Source organism: Hyperolius riggenbachi, chromosome 10, assembly GCF_040937935.1.
Source record: "Hyperolius riggenbachi isolate aHypRig1 chromosome 10, aHypRig1.pri, whole genome shotgun sequence".
Taxonomy (NCBI): Eukaryota; Metazoa; Chordata; class Amphibia; order Anura; family Hyperoliidae; genus Hyperolius; species Hyperolius riggenbachi.
In genome coordinates, this window is record NC_090655.1 from 263891365 (window position 1) to 263908018 (window position 16654).

At 44.8% G+C, this 16654-nt stretch overlaps 1 protein-coding gene across 1 annotated transcript in view; it reads right to left on the reverse strand.

The window, feature by feature from the left end:
* The window catches only part of LOC137535387 (zinc finger protein 37-like), an 88051-nt gene that overhangs the window by 64761 nt on the left and 6636 nt on the right, over window positions 1-16654 (reverse strand). Inside the window, exon 2 of the mRNA XM_068257217.1 lies at window positions 9001-9861. Coding sequence (XP_068113318.1) covers window positions 9001-9856 — 856 coding nt within the window. The 5' untranslated portion in view covers window positions 9857-9861. The remainder of the gene's footprint in view (window positions 1-9000; window positions 9862-16654) is intronic.

Below are 16654 nucleotides of genomic sequence, written 5' to 3' on the forward strand. Positions count from 1 at the left end.
AGGGATTATAAATCCCTTTCACTGATCGGACCCCCCGGAGAAAAGCCGACAGCGTCTATTTAGACGCTGCGGCTTTTCTGAGCTCAAAAAGTTCCTTTGCTACAATCTTCTTCCTGGGAGCGAGCTCGATCGCTCCCAGGACTTTTTGACTGTGGCCATCTTGTGGCCAAATAGCTAACTACACCAAAAACACTTAACACTGAATAAAATACATTTACAAACATTTACAATTCCCTGTTTACCTCCCACACCAAAAAATACCCACATACAAGTTTCAATTAAAAAAAAAAATTACAATAATAAAAAAACAACAACATAAATAGTTACCTAAGGGTCTAAACTTTTTAAATATTCATGTCAAAGGAGTATATCAATATGATTTATTAAATTATGGGCTTCTAAATAGTGATGGACGCAAATTGAAAAAATGCACCTTTATTTCCAAATAAAATATTTTCGCCATACATTGTGATAGGGAGATAATTTTAACGGTGTAATACCCGGGACATATGGGCAAATACAATACGTGAGTTTTAATTATGGAGGCATGTATTATTTTACAACTATAATGGCTGAAAACTGAGAAATAATGATTTTTTTCCGTTTTTTTCTTATTCTTCCTGTTAAAATGCATTTACAGTAAAGTGGCTCTTAGCAAAATGTACCACCCACATAAAGCCTAATTGGTGGCAGAAAAAACAAGATATAGATCAATTCATTGTGATGAGTAGTGATAAAGTTATTGGCAAATGAATGGGAGGTGAACATTGCTCGGATGTAAAAAATGCTCAACCCTGTAGGCTGAAGTGGTTAATGAACACTTCTGCCCCCTCTCTACCTGGCAGGGGACAGTCAGCGACAACAACTACTATTACTGTGGTCCCCTCTCTGCCTGTCACATGGTGTGTGCTGCTGCCTGGCTGGGAAGGGGGTGACAGTGACTGACACTGAAAACGTCACCTCGCCGCTGCTGCTGCTGGCTTGACAACTTCTACCTATCGCAGAACCACTGGCTTCTTCACACAACTATTTCACTATCCCCCCCCCCCCCCCCTCACAGCGGGATGCGAAAGTTTGGGCAACCTTGTTAAAGGAGAACTGTAGTCAGAGGTATATGGAGGATGCCATATTTATTTCCATTTAAGCAATACCAGTTGCCTGGCTATCCTACAAATCCTCTGCCAATAATACTTTCAGTCATAGGCCCTGAACAAGCTTGCAGCAGATCAGGTGATTCTGTCAAATTTGACAGATATGACAAGATTAGCTGCATGCTTGTTTCTGGTGTGATTCAGACACTTCTTCAGCCAAATAGACCAGCAGGGCTGCCAGGCAACTGGTATTGCTTAAAAGGAAATAAATATGGCAGCCTCCATATATCTCTCACTACAGTTCTCCTTTAATCGTCATGATTTTCCTGTATAAAAATTGTTGGTTGTTACGATAAAAAATGTCAGTTAAATATATCATATAGGACACACACAGTGATATTTAAGAAGTGAAATGATGTTTATTAGATGTACAGAAAGTGCGCAATAATTGTTGAAACAAAATTAGGCAGGTGCATAAATTTGGGCACCACAAAAAAGAATTGAAATCAATATTTAGTAGATCCTCCTTTTGCAGAAATTACAGCCTCTAAACGCTTCCTGTAGGTTCCAATGAGAGTCTGGATTCTGGTTGAAGGTATTTTGGACCATTCCACTTTACAAAACATCTCTAGTTCATTCAGGTTTGATGGCTTCCGAGCATGGACAGCTCTCTTTAACTCACGCCACAGATTTTCAGTTATATTCAGGTCTGGGGACTGAGATGGCCATTCCAGAACATTGTACTTGTTCCTCTGCATGAATGCCTTAGTGAATTTTGAGCAGTGTTTAGGGTCGTTGTCTTGTTGAAAGATCCAGCCCTGGCGCAGCTTCAGCTTTGTCATAGATTCCTGGACATTGGTCTCTAGAATCTGCTGATACTGAATTGAATCCATGCATCCCTCAACTTTGACAAGATTCCCAGTCCCTGCACTGGCCACACAGCCCCACAGCATGATGGAACCACCACCATATTTTACTGTAGGTAGCAGGTGTTTTTCTTGGAATGCTGTGTTTTTTTTCCTCCATGCATAACGCCCCTTGTTATGCCCAGATAACTCAATTTTAGTTTCATCAGTCCACAGCACCTTATTCCAAAATGAAGCTGGCTTGTCCAAATGTGCTTTAGCATACCTCAAGCAACACTGTTTGTGCTGTGGGCCGAGAAAAGGCTTCCTCTGCATCAGAGCCGGATTAAGACCATGCAGGGCCCCAAGCAGAATAAATTTAGGATGTCTCCCCAGCATACAGCATCTCACAGTAGTGAGTGCACCGCTCACTTTTTTGTAAATATTCTATTTCATCTTTTCATGGAACAGACAGCACTGAAGATATGACGCTGTGATACTCTGTAGAGCAGTCAGTGTACAGCTTGTATAACAGTGTAAGGTTATTTGCTGTGCAATAACATCAACACAAAGCCATTAAAGGACAACTGTAGCGAGAGGTATGTGGAGGCTACCATCTTTATTTACTTTTAAGCAATACCAGTTTCCTGGCTATCCTGTTGATCCTCTGCCTCGAATATATTTAGCCACACTCCCTGAACAAGCATGCAGCAGATCAGGTGACATTATTGACAGACCTGGCATTAGCTGCATGCTTGTTTCTGATGCGATTCAAACTCTACTGCAGACAAATAGATCAGCAGGGCTGCCAGGAAACTGGTATTGTTTAAAAGAAAATAAATATGGCAGCCTCCACATACTTCTCACTACAGTTGTCCTTGAATGTCTAAGCCACTGGCAACAAAAGAGAATACAGCGAGGCAGATTTAAAGGGAACCAGAGAAGAAGGAACTTGAAAAATGTAAAAAGATTTTATACATACCTGGGGCTTCCTCCAGCCCAATCAGCATGTATCACTCCCACGCCGCTGTCCTCTGCTGCCTCTATCGCCGGTACCGGGTCCCGTCACTTACGCAGGACGCGGCCGATTGTATGCATGCACAGGGGCTCCCTCCATCTCACTGCCGCCTGCCTTACGCATGTGCCTGCGCAGTACGGAGGAAGTGCACTGTGCGTGCGTCAACTGGCCCTGACTGGCTGAAGAGATGGGACCCGGTACCACGGGATAGAGGCAGCGGAGGACAGCGGTGTGGGAGCGATCCATGCTGATGGGGTTGTAGGAAGCCCCAGGTATGTATAAAATCTTTTTTTCATTGATCTCTGGTTCTCTTTAAGATCAACTTCATGATTGTTTAAACTGAAAATGTGATGGCCCCTTGTACTTCTTTATTGTTGCCTAAGCCTGCCACGTGGCAAACGTGACTGTAATGTCTTGTACACACCATTCAATTTCCCATTAGATAGAGGAGTTGAATTAATTATTTCTGAAAAGTCAGAATGGATTTCCAATCATTTTTTTTATTTTCCAAACACTTCTATACAAAGATGATCAGAAAAATGATCGGAAATCAGAATCGGATCACGATCGGATCTGTCAGAAATAATCCATTTGACCTATCTATCTGATGGGAAATTGTATGGTGTGTACCGGGCATTCGAGTTGTGAGGATCTCGTAAAGCAATATTGGAGTTTATTCACTGCAAGACCAAATTAGTCAGTTTCGCTCCCTCATTCTCACTAGTCATACACATGTCAATAACGCCTCAATATGTCTAGCCAATTGATCATTATTCCATTCAATTGTTTAGTGATCAACCTCTATCACGGCAAGTTTATTTCTGATAGGCTTCAGCAGAACTGTATCAAACGTCAATCAAACTGCAAGTGCTGTACTGCTCAATGCAGAGCAAAGTTATAGACCATCGATCCCCCACCACTCCTGTCCTGCCCCCATACCACAGAGATTGATCAACAGCACAATATCGCTTAAAAGCTAATCGATTGGATATGTATGAGCAATAGATTACTGGAAGATTCAATCAGTGTTCAAAATGGATGTGTGCATAGCCAGCTTTAGATATGTTTTTGGCCAACTAGGGTGATAAAATTAAGGTCAAGTTAAATGGAAACATAAGTCAAACAAAATAAATGAGTTATACTTACCTTGGGCTTCCAATAGCCCCCTGCAGCTGTCCGGTGCCCTCGCCGTCTCTCTCCGATCCTCCTGGCCCCGCCGGCAACCACTTCCTGTTTCGGTGACAGGAGCTGACAGGCTGGGGACGCGAGTGATTCTTCGCGTTCCTGGCCACAATAGCGCCATCTATGCTGCTATAGCATATATCATATACCATATAGCAGCATAGAGGGTGCTAATGTGTCTGGGAACGCGAAGAATCACTCGCGTCCCCAGCCTGTCAGCTCCTGTCACCGAAACAGGAAGTGGCTGCCGGCGGGGCCAGGAGGATCGGAGGGAGGCGGCGAGGGCACCGGACAGCTGCAGGATGCTATTGGAAGCCCTAGGTGAGTAAAACTCATTTTTTTTGTTTGCATTAAGTGTCCCTTTAAGCAATGACCGGAACCAACTGTAAACATCACCAGCAGAACTCTTATCTCTGTAGTGGAGCATTGCTGCAGAGATCTAAAGACTGAAAGAGTTGAACAACAGAGACAATAAACAGAACAGAGACAAATCTGTATGTGCCTCTTATGTGGGAGATAAAATTAAGGCTAATAAGTTCAGCAAAGACCGGAACTAAATGTAAACATTACGAACATAAGTCATAGGCTTTTGAGCAAATTATGATGCTACTATGAAAAAATGTTTAACTACAGATGTTTTTGCCACATCAAGTTTCTTTAGCTAAGCTAGCAAGCGGCTCCTGTATGAAGAGATCACATTCCAGCACCCAGTCTGTGTCTGACAGCTCTGAGCTAAGGCGAGGGGGGTAACTCTGTGTCTGCCTGCTTCTTATCTTTGTAGTAGAGAATTGCTGCAGAGATCTTGTTTTTAAAGACTGAAAGAGTTACTAAAGGACTACATGAACAAAGGCAAGACATCTTTATGGGGCCCTTTTGACCTCCTGGGGCCCATAAGCAGTTGATTAGTTTGCCTGGTTGAAGATCCGGCTCTGCTCTGCATCACTCTCTCATACAGCATCTCCTTGTGTAAAGTGCGCCGAATGATTGAACGATGCACAGTGATTCCATCTGCAGCAAGATGATGTAGGTCTTTGGTGCTGCTGGTCTGTGGCTTGACTCTGATTGTTCTCACCATTCGTCGCGTCTTTCTATCCGAGATTTTTCTTGGTCTGCCACTTCGAGCCTCAACTTGAACTGAGCCTGTGGTCTTCAATTTCCTCAATATGTTCCTAACTGGGGACACAGACAGCTGAAATCTCTGAGGCAGCTTTCTGTATCCTTCCCCTATACCATGATGGTGAACAATCTTTGTCTTCAGGTCATTTGAGGGTTGTTTTGAGACCCCCATGTTGCTACTCTTCAGAGAAAATTAAAAGAGGAGGGGCATTTACAAATGACCCCCTTAAATACACTTTCTCATAATTGGATTCACCTGTGTGTGTAGGTCAGGGGTCACAGACCTAACCAAGCCAATTTGAGTTCCAATAATTAGTTGTAAAGGTTTTGGAATCAATAAAATGACAAATTTATGCACCTGCCCAATTATATTTAAACAATTATTGCGCACTCTCTGTAAATCCAATAAACTTCATTTCACTTCTCAGATATCACTGTGTGTGTCTCCTATAGGATATATTTAACTGACATTTTTTATCGTAACAACCGACGATTTACACAGGAAAATTATGACAATTAACAAGGTTGCCCAAACATTCGCATCCCATTGTATCTCTTACGCAGAGCAGTACAGGGTATATAGTCATGTCACCTAACTGTCCCTCAGAGGGGCTCACAACCTAATCCCTACTATAGTCATATGTCTATGTATGTATGGTAGTCTAGGACCGATTTCAGGGAGTAGCCAATTAACTTATCTGTATGTTTTTGGGATGTGGGAGGAAACCAGAGTGCCCAGAAGAAACCCACGCAGACACGGGGAGAACATACAAACTCCTTGCAGACAGGGCCGGATTTCTGGCAAGGCCACATAGGCTATGGCCTAGGGCACCAGAAATTTAGGGGCGGCTCAGTGAGGGGCAGTAAAGCTGTTTTATGCAGCCATCCCTATCTACAAGAACAGCTTTAACCTTTGAACTCTGTCCTGTACTGGTGTCATCCCTGCAAGTTCTGTAAGCTCTATCCTGCAGGTACACATCAGCCTAACTCACATGGAGACACAATGGGTCCTTCATTAATGAGATGGCAAACATAACATAAAAGTTGTTAAGGAAAACATAACTTATAATCTATACGCATATTACTGAAATAGCTATTGTCTGTGACATCCAATGATAGAAAGTAAGTAGAATTCTCATTGGGGCACACAGAGACAACAACCATACAGATGATATACTGTAGTTGGCCTTGGGCGGTAAAAAGTACAAATCCGGCCCTGCTTGCAGATTTTGACCTGGCTGGGATTTGAACCGGAGACCCAGTGCTGCAAAGCGAGAGCGCTAACCACTACGCCATCGTGCTGCCCAATATATATATATTTTTCTTCCAGGAGTAATAAGCTGCACAATAAGGGAGCCTATTACTAAGTTCTACACCTGGGTTAAGAGTAGGTTCACACATGTTGGGGTTTTGTGTCATGGATGGTCAGAGCGATCTGATCCATCGTTGTGTGTAGAAAATCGTGTATTGAATCAAAATTAAAATTTATGGCAGAAATCGTGCAATTCAATCTTTTCCTAAAATCATTCAGGCCTACTGTACACAAGTTGTCATTACATTTTCCTCATCCTGAAAAGAATAGCAATTCATTGGGCAGCAATCTGTACACACTGCTGGTTATTGCAGCTATGAGGGTGTCACTCCCTCCTGGTCAGAGTCTCTGTTGGGCAGCTCTAGTGATTTGTGCAGCAATCTGTACACACTGCTGGTTATTGCAGCTATGAGGGTGTCACTCCCTCCTGGTCAGAGTCTCTGTTGGGCAGCTCTGGTGATTTGTGCAGCGATCTGTACACACTGCTGGTTATTGCAGCTACGAGGGTGTCACTCCTGGTCAGAGTCTCTGTTGGGCAGCTCTAGTGATTTGTGCAGCGATCTGTACACACTGCTGGTTATTGCAGCTATGAGGGGCTCACTCCCACCTGGTCAGAGTCTCTGTTAGGCAGCTCTAGTGATTTGTGCAGCGATCTGTACACACTGCTGGTTATTGCAGCTATGAGGGTGTCACTCCTGGTCAGAGTCTCTGTTGGGCAGCTCTAGTGATTTGTGCAGCGATCTGTACACACTGCTGGTTATTGCAGCTATGAGGGGGTCACTCCCTCCTGGTCAGAGTCTCTGTTGGGCAGCTCTAGTGATTTGTGCAGCAATCTGTACACACTGCTGGTTATTGCAGCTATGAGGGAGTCACTCCCTCCTGGTCAGAGTCTCTGTTGGGAAGCTCTAGTAATTTGTGCAGCGATCTGTACACACTGCTGGTTATTGCAGCTATGAGGGTGTCACTCCCTCCTGGTCAGAGTCTCTGTTGGGCAGCTCTAGTGACTTGTGCAGTGATCTGTACACACTGCTGGTTATTGCAGCTATGAGGGTGTCACTCCCTCCTGGTCAGAGTCTCTGTTGGGCAGCTCTAGTGATTTGTGCAGCAATCTGTACACACTGCTGGTTATTGCAGCTATGAGGGTGTCACTCCCTCCTGGTCAGAGTCTCTGTTGGGCAGCTCTAGTGATTTGTGCAGCAATCTGTACACACTACTGGTTATTGCAGCTATGAGGGTCTCACTCCCTCCTGGTCAGAGTCTCTGTTGGGCAGCTCTAATGATTTGTGCAGCAATCTGTACACACTGCTGGTTATTGCAGCTATGAGGGTGTCACTCCCTCCTGGTCAGAGTCTCTGTTGGGCAGCTGTAGTGATTTGTGCAGCGATCTGTACACACTGCTGGTTATTGCAGCTATGAGGGTGTCACTCCCTCCTGGTCAGAGTCTGTGTTGGGCAGCTCTAGTGATTTGTGCAGCGATCTGTACACACTGCTGTTATTGCAGCTATGAGGGTGTCACTCCCTCCTGGTCAGAGTCTCTGTTGGGCAGCTCTAGTGATTTGTGCAGCAATCTGTACACACTGCGGGTTATTGCAGCTATGAGGGTGTCACTCCCTCCTGGTCAGAGTCTCTGTTGGGCAGCTCTAGTGATTTGTGCAGCAATCTGTACACACTGATGGTTTTTGCAGCTATGAGGGCGTCACTGCCTCCTGGTCAGAGTCTCTGTTGGGCAGCTCTAGTGATTTGTGCAGCAATCTGTACACACTGCTGATTATTGCAGCTATGAGGGTGTCACTCCCTCCTGGTCAGAGTCTCTGTTGGGCATCTGGGCGACACCAACAAAGCCAAACACAAGAAATTCCTCCCAGCTGTTCCATAGGATTCTATAACATGAATAAGCTGCTGATGTTTTATGCCTCGGTGTTTCTGGATGTGTGTCTGGATTGTCAGAGAAATGAGGGAATTATTTGCATGGTTACTGACTCTCCTGACATAATGCATTATTATAGTAGCTGTGCAGCCAGTATACACATGGCATCCATATTACTGCTCACATTTGTTTTGCTGTTGATGTGAGCCACACTTTGACCAGGCAGAGTTCCCTAAACCACACCAATTGCACCACTTTGTGCTGTGGTAATTACCGCCCTTGCCAGATCTGTCATTTCACTACTCATTCTCTGTCTGGAATCCATGCAGTATGGTGGCAGCTTCCTGCTCTTGTGAATGTGAATACTTGTTTAGCACTTGGCATAGTTGTTTAGTAGAGGTATATTTTAGCTACTTCTCACTTCAGTCTCCCCTCCCCCCAAACATCACTCACATTCTTATAGCCCCGCCCCCAATTATAGGCACCATGTGATCTATACTGTGCCCAACTGGGGCATATTTCTTAATCAACTTAATAAGTCTTTTGATTATCTAATGCTTATCACTCACCTGTACTCATCTCTGTAATAATGTCTTCCTCCTTAGATGATCTCATCATGTCACCCTCCTCCATAGACATCTGATCACTCCTCACATATGTCTCTTCATCCTTTTTAATTGTCATCATCATGTCACCCCCCTTTGCAGACTGTTGATCACTCCTCACATACGTCTCTTCTTCTTCCTCTTTAATTGTCCCCATCATGTCACCCTCCTCTGTTGACTGCTGATCACTCCTCACATACGTCTCTTCTTCTTCCTCTTTAATTGTCCTCATCATGTCACCCTCCTCCATAGACTGCTGATCACTCCTCACATATGTCTCTTCTTCCTCCTCTTTAATTGTCCGCATCATGTCTCCCTCCTCCATAGACTGCTGATCACTCCTCACATATATCTCTTCTTCTTCCTTTTTAATTGTCCCCATCATGTTACCCACCTCTGTAGACTGCTGATCACTCCTCACATATGTCTCCTCTTCTTCCTCTTTCATTGTCCCCATCTTGTCAACCTCATTCATCGACTGCTGATCAATCCTCACATACATCTTTTCTTCTTCCTTTGTCCACATCACGTCACCCTCCTCTATGGACTGTTGATCACTCCTCACATACATCTCTTCTTCTTCCTCTTTAATTGTCTTCATCATGTCACCCTTCTCTGCAGACTGCTGATCACTCCTCACACACATCTCTTCTTCCTCTTTAATTGTCCGCATCATGTCTCCCTCTTCCATAGACTGCTGATCACTCCTCACATACATCTCTTCTTCTTCTTCCTCTTCAATTGCACCCATTTTGTCACCCTCCTCCATAGACTGCTGATCACTCCTCACATATGTCTCTTGTTCTTTGAGCTCAGACATTAGTTCTGAAAAGGATAACAGATTATAGCTGTAAGATATTAGCAGTAATAAACAGAGCACAGAAAAGAACATAATTTGCTAGGGGGTGATAATATCCCATAAGCTGTGGTCTCCTGCACATTCAGTACCACAGTCCTCTCTTCCAGTGTGCCTTGCTCATCATCTGGTGCTTCTCTCCTCCTCTCCATGCACACATTCCTGGGAGGTTACAGCAGTGCCGGCAGCGGTAGATGGATGAGGATGTGAGGAGAGAACAGCTGGAGACAGAAGGAGATAGGAGCAGAGGCCTGAAGCTAATTAGCTATAAATTATCATTACTTATGGCTCTGGTGAACTAGGCAGAGGGGACTGCAGCTCTGTATCGTGACCATACCTGAGCCGGCCCTGGATTTATAGCATAAGAAGTAATAGAAATCCAGAGATAAGGTAATACAGAGAGTGTGCATACGTGTGAGGCAGCAGCTGGAGGTGGCAGCTGCTCCACGAGGATCTTATGGGCTCAGTATTCCATGGCATACAAGATCATCCAGTCACAGCTCCACTCCGCACTATTCACAGATTATATTCCTCTCTAGGGCCTCAATTCACGGAGCATTATCAAACGTTTATCAAACACTTTATCAAACGTTTGATAATTTACCTCATGGGTAAAATCTCATTTTAAATTCACTAAGATGTTATATATTTATCGAATGTTTTACCGATAAAACGTTCAACAAATATATAACACCTTAGTGAATTCAAAATGAGATTTTACCCATGAGGTAAATTATCAAACGTTTGATAAAGTGTTTGATAAACGTTTGATAATGCTCCGTGAATTGAGGCTTATGTCTCCATCCCTGAGGAGCAATTATCTAACCTAATCCCCCATACAGATAATTTGTACCATTCTCAGAACTACAGGCGTACTAGCCTAAAAATACAGTTCTACTACTCCCTGCAAGTGCTACCACACTGGGCTACTTGAAATCTACGCCCTGTTTATGTCTGCTTATTCCTGCAAGGGTGTAGATTTCACCTTCTGCATTTGCTCGTATTTGCCTCTCCCATTGTCTGTACTGATACTAATCTACTTCAATCTCCTCACTCTGCAGTCACACTGACAGTAGAGCTCCGTATCTTGGTCAGGACCCCCTTATATTTGTGACACAATCACAGAAATCACAGCTCGTATATGTGAAAATAAATTCTCTGATCCTTAAAGAGACTCTGTAATATAATTTTCAGCCTTATTTTTTCTATCCTATAAGTTCCTATACCTGTTCTAATGTGGTCTGGCTTACTGCAGCCTTTCCTAGTTGCACTGGGCCTGATTCACAAAGCGGTGATAACTCAGTTATCACGCCTAAAATACTTTAGGCGTGATAACCTTTGCACCGCTGAGTTAGCACCGCTTTGTGCTGGTGATCGCGCGCAAAGTCCCTGCGTGCAAAGTTTTGCAGTGCCCATAGGGCTTAATGGGCGCATCGCGCAAAACTTTGCACGCGGGAATTTCGCGCGAGTTTCTTCTTATCACGCCTAAACTGAGTTTAGGAGTGATAAAGGGCTTTTCACTGGCGTGCAAACAGTTTGCACCGCTTTGTGAATCAGGCCCACTGTCTCTGTAATATACAGTATCTAATCCTCTTTTCTTTGTCAAGCCTTGTCATAGAGAGGAATGCATTGCCTCTGCTGTGATAGGGAGAAGTTATGCATGCCCCCTCCAGGCTCTGTGTGTGTGTGTGTGCTTTGTTTATTAGTCACAGACAGCTCTCTGCTCTCAATTTCAGCTTGTCTGAGGGGAAAGGGAGCTGCCCATGCTGAGAAACTGAGAATCCCTGACTGGAGTGCACTATGTAATAAAAACTTGTAGTATACTGTAACATGAAATATATGTACACAACATCACTTCCTGGTTAGCGGCCATGTTTTTTGTTTGTAAACACTGCCTAAAACTGGTGTTTAAAAGCCAGGATCACGGCGGGGAGCGACGGAAATGGCAAGGAGGGATCCAGGAGATCACAGTGACTAGATTGGTTTGTTTTTTAATGTACAAAACGGACAGTACAGATACTCGTGTTCTCCCCAGAATTTTTTTCCAGCCGGGTGGCATAAAATAGTAGCCGGGTGGCATGAAAAAGTAGCAGGGTGGGGCGAGTTGAAAATGCAGGGCAACTGTGCTTATAGCATAGGAGGTGGTGAGGAGGTGAGCCGATGACAGCCGGGTGGTCACCAAATCTAGCCGGGTGGAGCGCCCGGCTAAAAGAGCCTAGGCAGTATACCAGAGGCGAACACTTATAAATGATTTAAGCATACCTGGGGCTTCCTCCAGCCCCCTCTGCACCGACTGCTCCCACGCCATCTTCCTCCGCCTCTTCCTTCTCTCGGTAGAAGCCCCATGAGTTTGCCCAGTCGGCGCATTCACAGTACGGCTGCGCGTGCCCCCCATCTCACTCCCGTGGCTGGGAGATCGTTCTGAGCCTGCGCAGTAGTACCACGCAGGCACAAAGCCCTCTTGGCCAATGGGAGCACAGCGGGGCATATGCGCACATCCGGGCCATGCCTGCGCCCCAACTGGCCAAACTTGAAGGGTTTCTACCGGGCCAACGAGGAGGCAGAGTAAGAAGGCGTGGGAGGGATCAGTGTGGAGGGGGCTGGAGGAAGCCCCAGGTATGTATAAATCTTTTATAAGTGTTAGTCTCTGGTTTACTGAGTTAAGAAAGATATGGAGGCTGCCATATTTATTTCCTTTTAATCAATACCAGTTGCCTGGCAGCCCTGCTGATCTTTTTCGCTGCAGTGGTGTGTGAATAACACCAGAAACAAGCATGCAGCTAATCTTGTCAGATCTGACAATAATGTCAGATACACCTGATCTGCTGCATGCTTGTTCAGGGACTATGGATAAAAAGTATTAGAAGCAGAGGATCAGCAGGATAGCCAGGCAACTGGTATTGCTTAAAAGCAGCCTCACTTCAGTTGGGCCAGAGATGCAGAGTAAGTAAGAGGTTCAAGAAAATCTGTAATGAAATAAGTGCCCCTGGGGTGTTCTTACCTCGGGAGGGGGAAACTCTGGATCCTAAAGAGGCTTCCCCTGTCCTCCACTGTAGAGAGGATCCAGCGTTGGGACCCCCAAAGATCTCCTTGTCGGATTCCCACTTGTGCTCTGTTGCAAATAGCCGAGCCTCATCACACACTCTATCTCCTGCACAGGCACAGATGTCTCACACCTGCACAGTACAGCAGACCTGACTGAGCTCAGCTATTTCTGCCGGAGCCGGAAGCCACTAATGCGCATGGGCTGAGCAGCAACTAGGATTGTTATTGGTTTTCCCCCCAGCGCTGTATCGGGGACACTCGGGAGGACGGGGGAAGCCTTATTAGGATCCAGAGGCTTCACCCTCCCGAGGTAAGTACCCCCAGGTGCTCTTCTCCTCCCTACAGGTTTACTTTACAGATGTATGCGCCTGGATTCCTGGTCACAGCCTTCATATCACTAAACATTCCTCCATTACCTGGTATAACATTCCCATCAGCCACTTCTCAGCCATATAAAGCTGGTCACTGATAACATAAGCTCTCCTTACAGATGTATGCGCCTGGATTCTGCTCACACCCTTCATATCACTAAACATTCCCCCATTACCTGGTATAACATTCCCATCAGCCACTTCTCAGCCATATAAAGCTGGTCACTGATAACATAAGCTCTCCTTACAGATGTATGCGCCTGGATTCCTGCTCACACCCTTCATATCACTAAACATTCCCCCATTATCTGGTATAACATTCCCATCAGCCACTTCTCAGCCATATAAAGCCGGTCACTGATAACATAAGCTCTCCTTACAGATGTATGTGCCTGGATTCTGCTCACACCCTTCATATCACTAAACATTCCCCCATTACCTGGTATAACATTCCCATCAGCCACTTCTCAGCCATATAAAGCTGGTCACTGATAACATAAGCTCTCCTTACAGATGTATGCGCCTGGATTCTGCTCACACCCTTCATATCACTAAACATTCCCCCATTACCTGGTATAACATTCCCATCAGCCACTTCTCAGCCATATAAAGCTGGTCACTGATAACATAAGCTCTTCTTACAGATGTATGCGCCTGGATTCCTGCTCACACCCTTCATATCACTAAACATTCCCCCATTACCTGCTATAACATTCCCATCAGCCACTTCTCATCTATATAAAGCTGGTCACTGATAACATAAGCTCTCCTTACAGATGTATGCGCCTGGATTCTGCTCACACCCTTCATATCACTAAACATTCCCCCATTACCTGGTATAACATTCCCATCAGCCACTTCTCAGCCATATAAAGCCAGTCACTGATAACATAAGCTCTCTCCTTACAGATGTATGTGCCTGGATTCTGCTCACACCCTTCATATCACTAAACATTCCCCCATTACCTGGTATAACATTCCCATCAGCCACTTCTCAGCCATATAAAGCCAGTCACTGATAAGATAAGCTCTCCTTACAGATGTATGCGCCTGGATTCTGCTCACACCCTTCATATCACTAAACAGTCCCCCATTACCTGGTATAACATTCCCATCAGCCACTTCTCAGCCATATAAAGCCAGTCACTGATAACATAAGCTCTCCTTACAGATGTATGTGCCTGGATTCTGCTCACACCCTTCATATCACTAAACATTCCCCATTACCTGGTATAACATTCCCATCAGCCACTTCTCAGCCATATAAAGCCAGTCACTGATAACATAAGCTCTCCTTACAGATGTATGCGCCTGGATTCTGCTCCCACCCTTCATATCACTAAACATTCCCCCATTATCTGGTATAACATTCCCATCAGCCACTTCTCAGCTATATAAAGCCAGTCACTGATAACATAAGCTCTCCTGAGAGATGTATGCGGCTGGATTCTGCTCACACCCTTCATATCACTAAACAATTGCCCATTACCTGGTATAACATTCCCATCAGCCACTTCTCAGCCATATAAAGCCAGTCACTGATAACATAAGCTCTCCTTACAGATGTATGCGCCTGGATTCTGCTCACACCCTTCATATCACTAAACATTCCCCCATTACCTGGTATAACATTCCCATCAGCCACTTCTCAGCCATATAAAGCTGGTCACTGATAACATAAGCTCCCCTTACAGATGTATGCGCCTGGATTCTGCTCACACCCTTCATATCACTAAACATTCCCCCATTACCTGGTATAACATTCCCACCAGCCACTTCTCAGCCATATAAGGCCAGTCACTGATAACATAAGCTCTCCTTACAGATGTATGCGCCTGGTTTCTGCTCACACCCTTCATATCACTAAACATTCCCCCATTACCTGGTATAACATTCCCATCAGCCACTTCTCAGCTATATAAAGCCAGTCACTGATAACAAGCTCTCTCCTTACAGATGTATGTGCCTGGATTCTGCTCACACACATCATATCACTAAACATTCCCCATTACCTGGTATAACATTCCCATCAGCCACTTCTCAGCCATATAAAGCCAGTCACTGATAACATAAGCTCTCCTGAGAGATGTATGCGCCTGGATTCTGCTCACACCCTTCATATCACTAAACATTCCCCCATTACCTGGTATAACATTCACATCAGCCACCTCTCAGCCATATAAAGCCAGTCACTGATAACATAAGCTCTCCTTACAGATGTATGCGCCTGGTTTCTGCTCACACCCTTCATATCACTAAACATTCCCCCATTACCCGGTATAACATTCCCATCAGCCACTTCTCAGCTATATAAAGCCAGTCACTGATAACATAAGCTCTCTCCTTACAGATGTATGTGCCTGGATTCTGCTCACACACATCATATCACTAAACATTCCCCATTACCTGGTATAACATTCCCATCAGCCACTTCTCAGCCATATAAAGCCAGTCACTGATAACATAAGCTCTCCTGAGAGATGTATGCGCCTGGATTCTGCTCACACCCTTCATATCACTAAACATTCCCCCATTACCTGGTATAACATTCCCATCAGCCACTTCTCAGCCATATAAAGCCAGTCACTGATAACATAAGCTCTCCTTACAGATGTATGTGCCTGGATTCTGCTCACACCCTTCATATCACTAAACATTCCCCCATTACCTGGTATACCATTCCCATCAGCCACTTCTCAGCCATATAAAGCTGGTCACTGATAACATAAGCTCTCTCCTTACAGATGTATGTGCCTGGATTCTGCTCACACCCTTCATATCACTAAACATTCCCCCATTACCTGATATAACATTCCCATCAGCCACTTCTCAGCCATATAAAGCCAGTCACTGATAACATAAGCTCTCCTTACAGATGTATGCGGCTGGATTCTGCTCACACCCTTCATATCACTAAACATTCCCCCATTACCTGGTATAACATTCCCATCAGCCACTTCTCAGCCATATAAAGCTGGTCACTGATAACATAAGCTCTCCTTACAGATGTATGCGCCTGGATTCTGCTCACACCCTTCATATCACTAAACATTCCCCCATTACCTGGTATAACATTCCCATCAGCCACTTCTCAGCCATATAAAGCCGGTCACTGATAACATAAGCTCTTCTTACAGATGTATGCGCCTGGATTCTGCTCACACCCTTCATATCACTAAACATTCCCCCATTACCTGGTATAACATTCCCATCAGCCACTTCTCAGCCATATAAAGCTAGTCACTGATAACATAAGCTCTCCTTACAGATGTATGCACCTGGATCCTGCTCACACCCTTCATATCACTAAACATTCCCCCATTACCTGGTATAAGATTCCCATCAG